The sequence below is a fragment of the Lepisma saccharinum genome, chromosome 27 (genome assembly GCF_977018435.1).
Source record: "Lepisma saccharinum chromosome 27, izLepSacc3.1, whole genome shotgun sequence".
NCBI lineage: Eukaryota > Metazoa > Arthropoda > Insecta > Zygentoma > Lepismatidae > Lepisma > Lepisma saccharinum.
The window spans coordinates 39,504,558-39,517,606 of NC_139255.1; the positions used below are offsets into that span (position 1 = coordinate 39,504,558).

Here is a 13,049-nt window from a genome sequence, read left to right on the forward strand (position 1 = left end):
TATCGTACACTCTACTGATGTAACAGTGCTGATTAGTAATTCAGACCACTGTTTATTACATCTTGAGAATGTTGATAAACATTTTAAAACAATTTTGTCCAGAGACCAATCGATGTTAGCGTTTCAAATGAATGCTAAATATTTCCATTGACACAATATTAAGCAGTTAGATACTAACTGTATAATAATAATAATAAATAGTTGTGGGTTAAGTGGTAGAGGCCACAGGCTGAACTTCTACCACGAGGACTTCAGCAACTTATTTGACAACCTGTGTTGATCTTTTAGTTTTTAATGCAAATCTTTGTTCGTGCGATAAATTATACAATGCAGTGGCCGTTAAGATGTGGTATATTTGAGTTTGGTAAAGTTACATCAGTCAATATTGCATATTGTAACATCACATAGCATGGGTGGCATGAGCACGACGAACCAGGTAGGAATTCTACCGCTGTTGTCTGCTTCAGAAGGCAGAAAGGGTCCAACGAACCAATCACCGTAGTCCTCTGCTCCGTACGCTGGCGTACGAGAGCGCATTTGCACGCGTGCTGTAGAGATCAAAGCTTTCCCTCCAGATAAACAGCAAGGAATCTAGTACTTTACGCTGAACCTGCTCGGCATCCAGCTGTTTATGAACCTCCTGCACAAGTACGTAAGTGTTATTGTTGACAATCTTTGACATTGTTGTTGCATAAAAAAATACCTCAACTTCAATACAAGGTACATGAATTTTGTAGTTTCACTACAGATGAGATTTAAAAATGTAGCGCCACTATAGCTACAGTACCACACTACTTCCTAGCACTGATAAATTTATACAATAAATAAGAATTGTAGTGGTAAACTTTTGGCCAAAGGTTCTTTTCCATGTGGTCTCTCTACCTCTCACATTTTAATAATAATGAACCCTGATTCGAAGTTATTTGTGGCGACCATTGACTCTTTGAGATGTGGTGGTTTAGTCTGTAGGGCATCTGACTGCCACATGGGAGGCCTGGGTTAGATTCCCAGGGTGGGTGATCTAAGGTTGAATTTTTTTCAGCCTTGTCCCCACATAAAGTGGCTCTGGGACTCACCCAGCCTCAAATCAATGGGCATCTGAGGGGCAACCTCTAGGACAGAGCATGGTGCTAATCACATAATCTCCAAAATGGCAGATGGAGAATGTGTGGGGCCTTAACCCCACATTCCCTAAAGGTTCCTACATGGCACCATGCTATATGCACGGGAAACCTTACCTTACCATTGACTCTTAAAATACGTACAGCGTGTCCACAATGAGACTCCAACATTTTGAAAGTCTATAACTTTTTAATTTCAGATTGTACAGCTGTGATTCTGGAAGCAGCAGAAGCAGAAACTCAAAGTTTATGTGGTAACGTTTTAGTGCGCGCAATAGCCGTAGTGGTGCTGCAACAATCGATTGTTTGAAAATGGAGATTCCAAACTAGCATGCACAGGCTGTGTGGTGGTATGCAGAAACGAAATCACTTATTAAAGTGCAACAAAACTTTCGTCGTGTGTACAATAATGATCCTCTGACATTCAAGACTATAAAGAAGTGGTGTGATCAGTTTTTGGCGACCGGCAATGTTTTGAAAGGACACGGTGGTGGTAAACCCAGAATCCAGGAACAGGTTGTAGAAAATGTGCAGAGGTCATTCGAAAGGAGTCTCCACAGATGTCAGTAAGACAAGCAGCAAGAGAACTTGGTATGAAACTGTCGACAGTTCAGTTCTTCACTGCTTGTCTTAGTGACTTCTGTGGACTCCCTTCGAATGAACCTATGCACACTAGTTTGGAATCTCCATATTCAAACAATCGATTGTTGCAGTGCCAATACGGCTATTCCACGCACTAAAACGTTACCACAAACTTTTTGAGTTTCTGCTTCTGCTGCTTCCGGAATCACAGCTGTACAATCTGAAATGAAAAAGTTATAGACTTTCAAAATGTTGGAGTCTCATTGTGGACACGCTGTATTACTAACTCTAATTTTTTCTTTTGGTGAACTTTGAAAATAGTCATCGTTCTATTCAGTGCCTCAATTTAGTTATATGGAGTCAACAATGACAATTCTAACTGACACTACCTCTTGAATTTCTGAATTACCTCCCCTCATTGCAAAGTTGTGGGGTGGGTGCAGCTGCCATGCCACTGGCTTGGCCACACCCACAAAACTCAAAGCAATTCCTAGGCATACATTGTTGACTACATATATAGTAATTAGGCATACTAGAAAAACTTGCATTCAGGGAAATTCTTCCAACTACCCTTTTTACATGTCACTTCAGAAAATTTTCTGGCATATCTGCATGCATTGATATCCTGCAGATTATCTACATCAACCAGTAGTGTACATAAGAATGGATGGGTTGTAATTTCAATGTTTACTAAATCTTACTTATCAAAATAAATTTGCACTATTGTTAGTCTCTGAAAATCTTAATGCAAATGCAGTAGTGTGTGCAGGAATTTACTAAGGATAGTAATAATTTTCTAGGGTGTGGGCCAAGGTAATTAGGGATGCAAGTGCAGGCAATTGCAAAATTGCTAAAGTTCAATGTGAACAGACAGAAGTGAGGCATACATTGATTTTTCTAATCTTCCAAATTTAAATCTTTGATTGTTCTAATAATCCTATGATGAAATATTTGTAGAAATGTATATTTAAGAACTGTGGATAAGTTAGTTACACCTGGTGAAATAGAATTTATTTTTGCACACTATTCTTTCAGGCTAAGCTTTGCAGCACTCCTTTTGAATTTGGCACTACCTGCCGCCATGCCGTTGTCATGGAGAGGAGTTGGAGCTGATGCCATTCTGTTATGGCTGTTGCTCTCATACTTAATTACAAATGGTAAGTAAAGTTAATATGTAGTTATGTATAGAGTGGGCCAAAATATACTATTTACAGTGCAAGAATCAATTATTCGCAAGTAAAATTGATGCAAAGAGTTGTAAGTTGAGGAATTTTTATCCTTATGTGTGTTGTGATAATTTGTTTGATTGAGATCAGTTAATCTCAATACTAAGGTTAGATAGAAGTCTGGTTGTCCAATAGAGGTACATCTTAATGCTATGCTCAAAGTAATTAACTTTAAAATTATATCCTGGTCAATTACACATACATTTGAGGCATAGCAGCAAATCAGCTGTGCACTTAGAATGATGGTAGACATAGAGAAGTTTGACCATTGAGAGCGGCACTGGCACTGATCATACAGGTATTCTTATCCTATTTCACTCTTTCATGTATCTTGTTCAGTGCAATCCAGTTTCTGCATTGATTATTGCATTCTTTCAGTATCCGATCATGACTTTTGGTCCACCCTGAACAGAACTTGTGTAGTAGAATACAGAGATTATCAAAGTACTGCAATGATTTTGAATGTGAAGTAACTAATTTTAAATTTGACAGAAAATTAAAAGCTATTTCATAAGGGCATGGCAGTCATTCTTGTGATGGTCCTTTGATGTGCAGAAGAGTTTACTAGGCTTAGCTATAGACTTGGACAGAGCCCAGGCTTTTCAGCTTCAGCAAAAGAAAGATGATCTGAGGAAGTGAATTTGGAAATGGGCAGTCGCTTACCGAAAGAATTTTATGCAGTTTTTTATGAATTCTGCTCATCAGAAGTTGAATCAAATCCAGGTACATTCTTAAAAAATTACTGCAAATTCTGAAAGCTGGTCAGGGCCAGTTCTCTTGGGTGAACAAGTTAGTAATAGGAAGAACAATGTTCTCTTAAAAACGTAAGGAACATTAAACAAGAAATGTAATGCTTAAGAGTGCCTGACTGAGTGTCCTACTTGGAGTTTATGCAGAGCAATCTCTTTAAAGAATAGTTTTGCACTTTCATACATTAATCTAAAAAATGATTAAGTTCTATGTTCATAACACATGGAATTAGTTGTGTAGCATTAAAAAACAAAATTTCAGAAGAGAAACTTGGATGCTTACAAAAGCAATGATTGGCAGTCCATAAGTAAACTTTGTACTTTAATCTACTAAAACAGTCCTGAACTGATTTACACACACATCTTAGCACTTATTCCCTTGCACACCACACAGATTGTACTATGGATTTAATAAACTATTAAGAAATCCCTCAACTTCATTTCCATAGCTTGAAATTTATATTTGATAAGAGCAATACATTCAATTGTAACATGCAATCTTTTGGTTTTTCACCCTAGTTACTGCTTTGGATGTAAAACTTGATTTTTATATAAAGTAGAAATGTTCAGCTATAGTGAACCAATGAAATGTTCAGAACCAGTGGCGGTTCGTCAGGTTTGCAAGAGGTAGGGCACAATCAAAATGTAAAATATGCTTCCTGCAAACAGACAAAATCGTAGCTAAAAGTTCATTTTGAATTCTTTCATGTACCTTTGAAGACACTTCAACCCCTTTCTAAATGGTCTTTCAAAACATAGAGGGTCACTGTGCAATTAATGAGTCCTCTGTTTAGTCATGACCATGCAAAGCCCATTCAAATTCCTCACAAAATTTAATTGAATCGATAAATAGTGACAAAATATAATTTCTTTGTACACAAGCTCATTATGTCTTAAAACAAACACTACAACGATCATAAAGTTGCACTTCAATATGTTTTCCCAAGCCAGCGAGACTCATATCAATGTCAGTCATCGTCACCTTTTAATCAAGGGGTCCTGGCTTCAACACCTGGTGGATGCACATAGTGGTTCGGATCCCACTTTTAACTGTAGGTCCAGTCCCGATTAGCCTTACTGTGCATGAAGTGGACTTAAAGCAACAATTGTATTTTACCCAACTTTTAGTCCATGTGTCCTTTGAATAAAATGCACAGAAAACAAAAGGGAATTAGCTGGAGGACACATCCATATCCACTTTTCGTACATATTTTTATTAAATTTTCTGTTCTGGTTTCATCTTTGAACACTTGATTTAGGCAAAGTTCTGGTGTTGGCAGCCCTAATTCTTTGTCCAACGATCAGTCTTGGTGATTTAAAATTTTACTTTATAAGTATCTCACCTGATACATTTCACTTTATTTTCATGCACATGGTAACACTTTGGTAAAGAACACTCTAAATCACAACAATTTACAAAAACTTTTCAAAGCACGTCGAACCTCAGCAGATGTCCCATGGTTCTACCTCCTTCCAAAGTTCCCTCCCATTCCTTTTGTTCAGTCCGGTACAGTAAATGAACCCAGCCACCATCTAGCGGGAAACCAAAAAACAGCACCCTAAGTGTTGGGTCCTGGCTGTGAGATATTGTGACCTTTCACAATGAAAACTCCCATATCCCTCCAGACCTCTCCCGCAGCTCAGAACGTAGGGATGATAAAGCGGTGAGGCAGGAAGTCCGCAGCCAGAATGTGACCCTTGCTATGTTGCAAAGTTTCGTCCAACCCATTGTAGCAATCTTTGCTCTGATGAAAACTCTGTGCAGCAAAGTGAATAAAATAAAAGCATTGCAAACATGTGGTAATTGTTATTTTTAAATACATAATGGGTGGAGGGGCACGTGACAGTGTGACCTAAGGGTAGAACTGCACCTGATCTTGACCATTGTAATTTCAAATTCCATTTTAGGTAAATTCAGTAACACAGGTTGTGCCGTATTCTCCCATTTTAACCTGGTTTACTGCCAGTAAACAAACTTTTCTCGTGTACAGAGTGATCACAAAGTCTCATTACCCCCTATGTATTACATAGATGTTAGTGAGCACAGAGGGTTGCTGCCACACGTTAAAAGACAGTTGACGAACTTAAGGATGCTGTTAGACATGCATTTACTGCCATCACGCCAGCAATGTTGAGAATTTCCCATCGTACATGGCAGAGAATCATACTGTTATGAAAACGATGGTGTACACACACTCTGGACTAAATCATAATGAATAGTCACACTACCTCAGAGTTGTCCTCTGCCATGATCTCACATTAATACAATGTGACAATCTATGACTATGTGGACACGCGATAGGGGGTAATGGGACTTTGTGATCACTCTGTATATTGAAATTTCTGCAAAATTTGAAGTTGTCAGACTTCTGTCAAACTTTCAGAATGCACCACTGCATTCAGCTATAATTTATTAGTGAAGTAACTAGGGCTCAATTATCACCAAATGTTCCAATAACATTCATCAATTTGTCATAAGATATCTCAGAATAATTTCACATCAGTTTTCAATGTTTGACTAGTGACGTCAAATCAGATGTAGTGTGGATTTCCTTTCAACTTTTCTAATTAGGTTTTAAGTAATTATCTTGATCAAAGTTTCTATTAAGAATGAACTAGCCTACTTGTACTAATACATTTTTAAAATTTTAAAATTCAGGTGGATTAGCAGGTCGCAGCATTACTACTTGCTCGAAAGGATTCTTCCCATGTGCTGAAAAATGTATTCCTGAAAGTAAGCAGTGTGATGGAAAAATGGACTGTGCTCGGGGGGAAGATGAAGATAATTGTGGTAAGTAGTATCTATATTACAACATAATTAAGTTTACTAATCTTTTCCGGTTTTTAATTGTGTGATGCTTTTCCACAGGAAATAATTTAACTTTCATATAGTTACAAAATAATAGGAAATTGGAAGAGTTCATGTGCTAACTTATCAAAATTGAGTATAGCCTATTTTCAGAATCTGGGTAAACTACAACATGTGCTCTGGAGTCAATCAATGTAATTAACGTAAAGATGGCCCTGCACATTGCAAAATGCTGTGGAGGCACATGTGGGGAAAAGGACACCACACATTCAGTCATTTTAGAGGTGGGTGTGGTCAGAACAATGTTCCAGTTACCTTTAAACCCCCCCCCCCCCTTCCTGCCTCACCTGGTTGGGTGAGCAGAGAGCATTGCTGGAAAAATCCCCTACTGGGTCATTCCATGCCAAACCATCCAATGGTGGTTGCATGACCATTTTAGAAAAATTTCATTTTTAGTACATAGGTTTGTACATGTTTCTAGATATCAAAACCAATGTTCAAAAAAAATTATTGTCTTTAGTTCTCCTGGGGCAGCCATTTTTCCAACATGGCGCATGGCTTTTTTTGCTCATGTAGCAGTATACAGAAACCTTAATATCTCAAACCATTAAAGTTAGAGACCTGAAACAAAATTAATTTTGTAGCTAATGAAGTATACTTTCTATGGTATTCATGTATGTTTTGCTTGAAATTGCATCATAAGTACGAAAATTATGGTGGAAAATGGGGTAACAATAGTTAAAAAATTGCATTTTTAAGCCAATTTTTTTAATGAAGGGGTTTAGTCTAAGGCTTGATTTTCTTTTTCATGTGTAGACCTACCTGCAGGGTGTCCGTAAATAAAATATCAGTACTTAGAAATGCACCCCTTTTTTACATGGGCTCAAACACGGCCGTTCATTGAATTTTGAGTTTTCAGGGTTAAATATCTCAGTTGTAATATAATTAGCCTTGTTTCCATATTAAAACCAAAAAGTTGCACAGAGAAAGGGGAAGAAGAAACAAAGATTAATAGCCTGTGGGCACAACTAGAAGAGTGGCTATGAAAAGAAAGACACACAACATCAACAGAAGAAGGAAAGAGATAAAAGAGAGAGGACAGGAAGAGAAGGAAGAAGAAAAAGAGAGATGGTTTGGTATAAGTATGGGCGATGCCACAGAGAAGATATGCAAAGTGCTGAGGAAAGTGGGTATAAGAACTTGCAGGAAGGGAGGATGCACTATTTTAAGTATAGCCAGCAAGAAGGAAGAAAAGAGAGGAGGAAGGGGTTATCTAGGAGGTGAAGTGCAGAGGATGTGAAAGTGTATATATAGGGGAAACGAAGAAGAGACTTAGACAGGTTAAAGCAACACATGGATGATGTGATATTGAAGAGACATGAATGCCATATTCAAACACACTAGAGAAACAGGACATGAAGTTGAATGGGATTCGGCTAGGCGAATAGGAAAAGAGAAGAGAGAACTAGAGAGAAAATGGAAGGAGGCCAAAGAAATAGAGAAGAAAGGAGAAGACATCATGAATTGGAATGGAGGACTCAAGATAAACAAGGAATGGAAGAGTGTGTTAGAGAAAGTTGAAAGGATGAAGAAAAAAGAAAAAAGTATGAAGAAGAAAGAAGAGAAAAGACCAGAGGAGGAGGTATTCATCCATAACCAAAAAGGCAGGAGGTTTGGGGGAGTGGTAAGCAGGTGGTTCTAGACTCTTGCTAATCTTGACCTGCCAATCACCTGTCAGTGTGTAGACCCATTAGTCAACAACTGTCAGGAGGTGATATGTTTAATTCCTTTGGAGAAATCTTCCTAGATAAGGACTGTCAACTTGATTTGTTGTTGTGTGGCTTGTGACCCTGCTATGTGTATGTAATCTTTCTGTGTGTAGTATATTTCATCATTTTAGTTTAGTTCGTCTGAGGAAGACCCTGATGCAGGGTCGAAACGTTAAGTGTTTTTATCTTAATAAACTGCCTTGGTCAGCAACTTTTTGGTTTTAAATATCTCAGATGGGTCCCCTTTAAAAATTCTGAAATTTGGCAAATAGGAAGAAGCTCTTCATGAACCTAACACAGTAAAAATCTCAACTTTTAGATTAAACTCGTTTTGGTCAATATGAGGTAACATGTCACCTAATTTCTGACGTTGCAAAGTAAGGTTAAAATATATCCCATACTTAAAATATGAAGTCTTTTCTTTTTCTTTTTTAAATTTGGGTTAAATAAAGGCTCAGAAAATATAGTAACATAAGGTTTTAATAATTGACTTACCATAAATTGAAAGTACAAGGTATGACAATTGAAAATCTGCGAAATTTCATTGCAAAAGGTTTGATTTATTAGGTACCCAGGACCAGATGGTATTGTCAGCTCAAACTGAGCTTCCCCCATATTTTTATCAACCTAGCAGTACATGACCAGGAATTTCGAAAGGGAGGGGGTTACATATACTTTTTTAGTATACAGCCCGGTTTTTGCCACATTATCCTGCCTTTGATGAGACCCCTCCTTGGGCACTCCACTGAAAGTAGGTTATTTATTTTGGAGTGTCAAAGCTGGTAGAATATATTATCTTTTGTTTCCTTTATTTTCCACTTTTATTCTTCCAAGAAAACATATTCATTGAAATAGATGTGAGTCATGCACAGCAGAAGATTCAGAGACATGTTTTGATAGGATGTGAGGCAAGCCTGGAATTGATCTGTGCATGTACAATCTCTGCTGTCATTCTTCCTTTGCCTAATGTGCAGAGAGTAGTGACTTGTGAATATTAGTTATCTGTGACAGGAAATGGAGTGTTCTGTAATATTTTTAACTGTAGAGGACTGTCATAAATACCCATTTGGTAAGGTTTCCGAAGACCTAACTAATCTTAACAAAGTCAGTGAAAATGATAACGCTTCTTAGGTCAAGACTACAGGTGTATGGCTTAGACAATATGCAAATACCATTAAATATAGCTTTTTATATGGTAAAGTATGTTGTGATCTTCAGAAGTACCACTTAAAGAAAAGGTTAAGTATGTTAAAAAAGTGTCAAGAAAACCTTATACCAGTTAAATCAATATGCCTGATATGTTGGAGTAAGTTTCATATGTGGAGAAAGTGACTCACTTAAATGCCAGAATTGAAATCATGTCTTTGTGCCAAGCCAAGGAAAACTAAAGGAAATGCATGAAGTCTGTTCTGTTTTTTATGCACCTCCTGTTTCTAAACTGAGGAGGCTGATTGCACAAAAACAATAAAGTGATCTTGCTCGAAACTATTCACATCCTACAAGGAGTGCAAAGGAAACTGGAAAGTTCCTTTTCACTAAGTATTAAAACTGAAGGAAAGGAAAGCAAGTGTGACAATCCTTTGCATGGCCAGTACAATCATATAATTGAAATTATAAGAAAAATGTAAATGAGCAAAAAACTAATGTTGAAAAGTTCAGAATAATCAGTTTGATTGCTACCACTTGGTCTAGAAAAAATGTGATGAACTGAAGGTTTCTGATAATTTATTTAGGAACTTAGTGAAAGAACAAAGAATCCTGCCTGATTTAACAAACAGAATGAATAGGAAACTGGAGCTGACAATACCAACTGGTCGTGGGTACCTAATAAATCAAAACCTTTTGCAATGAAATTTCGCAGATTTTCAATTGTCATACCTTGTAATTTCAATTTATGGTAAGTCAAGTATTAAAACCTTGTTACTATATTTTCTGAGCCTTTATTTAACCCAAATTTAAAAAAGAAAAAGAAAAGACTTCATTATTTTAAGTATGGGATATATTTTAACCTTACATTGCAATGTCAGAAATTAGGTGACATAAGTTACTTCATATTGACCAAAACGAGTTGAATCTAAAAGTTGAGATTTTTACTGAGAGTTAGGTTCATGAAAAGCTTCCTATGTGCCAAATTACAGAATTTTTAAAGGGGATCCATCTGAGATATTTAATCCTGAAAACTGTCAAAATTCAATGAACGGCCATGTTTGAGCCCATGATGTAAAAAAGGGGTGCATTTCTAAGCATTGATATTTTAGACACCCTGCAGGTAGGTCTACACATGAAAAAAAAATCAAGCCTTACACTAAACCCCTTCATTAAAAAAATCGGGCTTAAAAATGCAATTTAACTATTGTTACCCCATTTTCCACCATAATTTTCATACTTACGATGCAATTTCAAGCAAAACATACCTGAATATCATAGAGCACTTCATTAGCTACAAAATTAATTTTGTTTAAAGTCTCTAGCTTTAATGGTTTTTGAGATATTAAGGTTTCTGTATACTGCTACATGAGCAAAAAAAGCCATGCACAATGTTGGAAAAATGGCTGCCCCAGGAGAACTAAAGACAATATATTTTTTTTTTTTAACATAAGTTTGTACAAGTTTCTAGATATCAAAACCAATGTACTAAAAATGAAATTTTCCTAAAATGGTCATGCAACCAACCAAATGTTTTAAAATTGGTTGATTTGATATGGAATGACCCTACTGGTAATTGCCCACTTCAGGAAGTGGACCCCACAGATTGGAGCACTAAATGCATTGCCATGAAAATAGGCAGCTGGGCAGAATTGCCTGAAGCATAAATGTGCCAAGTAGCTCGCTAACCTAATTTCACTTCCAAAAAATATTAATTTTTTTCAAGCAACTGTCTGTTACTTGGCTATTTTAAAATTTACTATATGAAGTAAAGGATTGAATTAATCAGCTCTGCTGTCATGCAGCTTCAATTATTTTCTCCAGGTATTGGAACTTCTACTGTACTAATGATCTAATATCTAAAATTCATTACCACTAATTACTTTCACAATTTAGTTCAGTATAGATGGAGCTGTCTCAACGAAAAACACACGTGCAATTAATTAGAACATTTGTATTGGAAAAATGTTTAAAATTTACCCCCTAACCTGGGAAGGGTTGGAAATGGTACTGATGTATTTGCTTAGAAAACTAGTTTAGGTAAATTTTACAAATATTTACATTATGATAAAAGCAGAACATAAAATAGATATAATAGCATACATTCATTATTGAGCTTATTTCTAGTTTGGACCACTAACATTTGTGTAAAAGACACTGTTCTACAAAGGTAAATCTAGACTTTAGAAAGGTTATATGAACCTGAAAAATAATAGACCCTGGTTATATTTATGCAGTTTACAAGGACCCTGTTAATGCAAAACTTAAGCCTGACAGAATCCTTATTTTGGTAGAAATAAAGTTCATATTCTACAATAAATGACATAAGTATTTTGCTTTAATTTTAGTGCTGAAAAATAATTTTAATTAAGAGAGAGGTTATTGAATTTTAAACTCTTTTGGGCAAAATATTGAACAATAGTATGGTCCCAATCCAACATTTCAGGCAGTGAATCTAGGTGACTTATTTGTAAGGAAAACTTAACTTTTTCATCTAAAGTTTGTAGGAAATCTCTGCATTTATAATCTAGAATATTTTAGAGTAATAAGTTTGTTTCCCTATTCCAGAAGTTGTAAAGTGCCTACCTCCAAATTATTTCCGTTGTGACAATGGAGAATGCCTACATGTGTACTTTCGCTGTGATGGTGTAGACGAGTGTGGGGATTGGTCAGACGAGAAGGATTGCCACCTTTTTAATGTGAGTAATTTCTAGCAATAATTGACCACTCATATAACTTCAATATTTAAGAACAGGCCTGTATACAATGAAAACAATTCAGTAAGGTATGTGTTTAATAATGGATTTCAAAATTCCATACCAAGAAGTAAGTTTTATTTTAAAATATGTTCCAATGTAAAGTTTATATTAATTTAGATGGCAATAAATATCAAATGTTTCGATAGATGAACTTCCATTGCAAGTTGGGTATGGACATTTAAAAAATTTAGAAGCTTTGTGAAGTGCTGTGGGTCAAATTCTTTAACTTGATGTTTTGCTGTTTTTGCATGTCATGTCAATTTGACTGTAAGAGTAAGTTTTTAGATTTTCTATAAGTTTGCTAAACACAATGAAGCTACAGACTTGAAAAATGTGTTCATATATTTGAAAAATTTTTGTATTTGGAAGTTTTCACATGTTACAAATTCCACCTTGCTTTACCAGAAATTTATTTTATTTGCTTTGTATGATTTCTCCATTGCATTTACAGTTGTATAGATAATAATTTTTCAGTTTCATTTAGCAATATGCTGAAACCAATAAAATACTTTCAAATAGAAACCAATTCATTGCAATTGACCAATCGGTTCAGATAGTATCTAAAGACTCATATTGGCTATAATAGGAACCAATTGGAAACTTCCAGAATGAAAAAAAAATTGCTGGTGTATGAGCACTTTTTTCCTTTAAAAATAGGTATGAAAAACAATGTGTGTAATACAGATACTAATTTCCAGAATTTTTTCTGACTATTTCTAGTTTTCTTGTGGTGTCTGAAGATTAAAATGTATTCTTCCTAGTTAGATTAGTTAAGTTACTTGTTGAAAGTGGACTTGCATGGTACTTTAAATTTGAAATACTGGAAATTAATTGTAAATTATAAATTCGGTGATTAAGCTTCTTCCTCAAAAATGTGTACATAAAAGG

General features: G+C 35.9%; 1 protein-coding gene across 3 annotated transcripts in view; it reads left to right on the top strand.

Moving 5' to 3' along the window:
- yl (Putative vitellogenin receptor yl) overlaps window positions 1–13,049 on the top strand; it is a 101,057-nt gene that overhangs the window by 31,310 nt on the left and 56,698 nt on the right. For all 3 annotated transcript variants that reach the window (XM_083113397.1, XM_083113398.1, XM_083113399.1), the window contains exons 2-4: window positions 2,739–2,860; window positions 6,338–6,469; window positions 11,971–12,101. In XM_083113397.1, coding sequence (XP_082969523.1) covers window positions 2,785–2,860; window positions 6,338–6,469; window positions 11,971–12,101 — 339 coding nt within the window. In that variant the 5' untranslated portion in view covers window positions 2,739–2,784. The remainder of the gene's footprint in view (window positions 1–2,738; window positions 2,861–6,337; window positions 6,470–11,970; window positions 12,102–13,049) is intronic.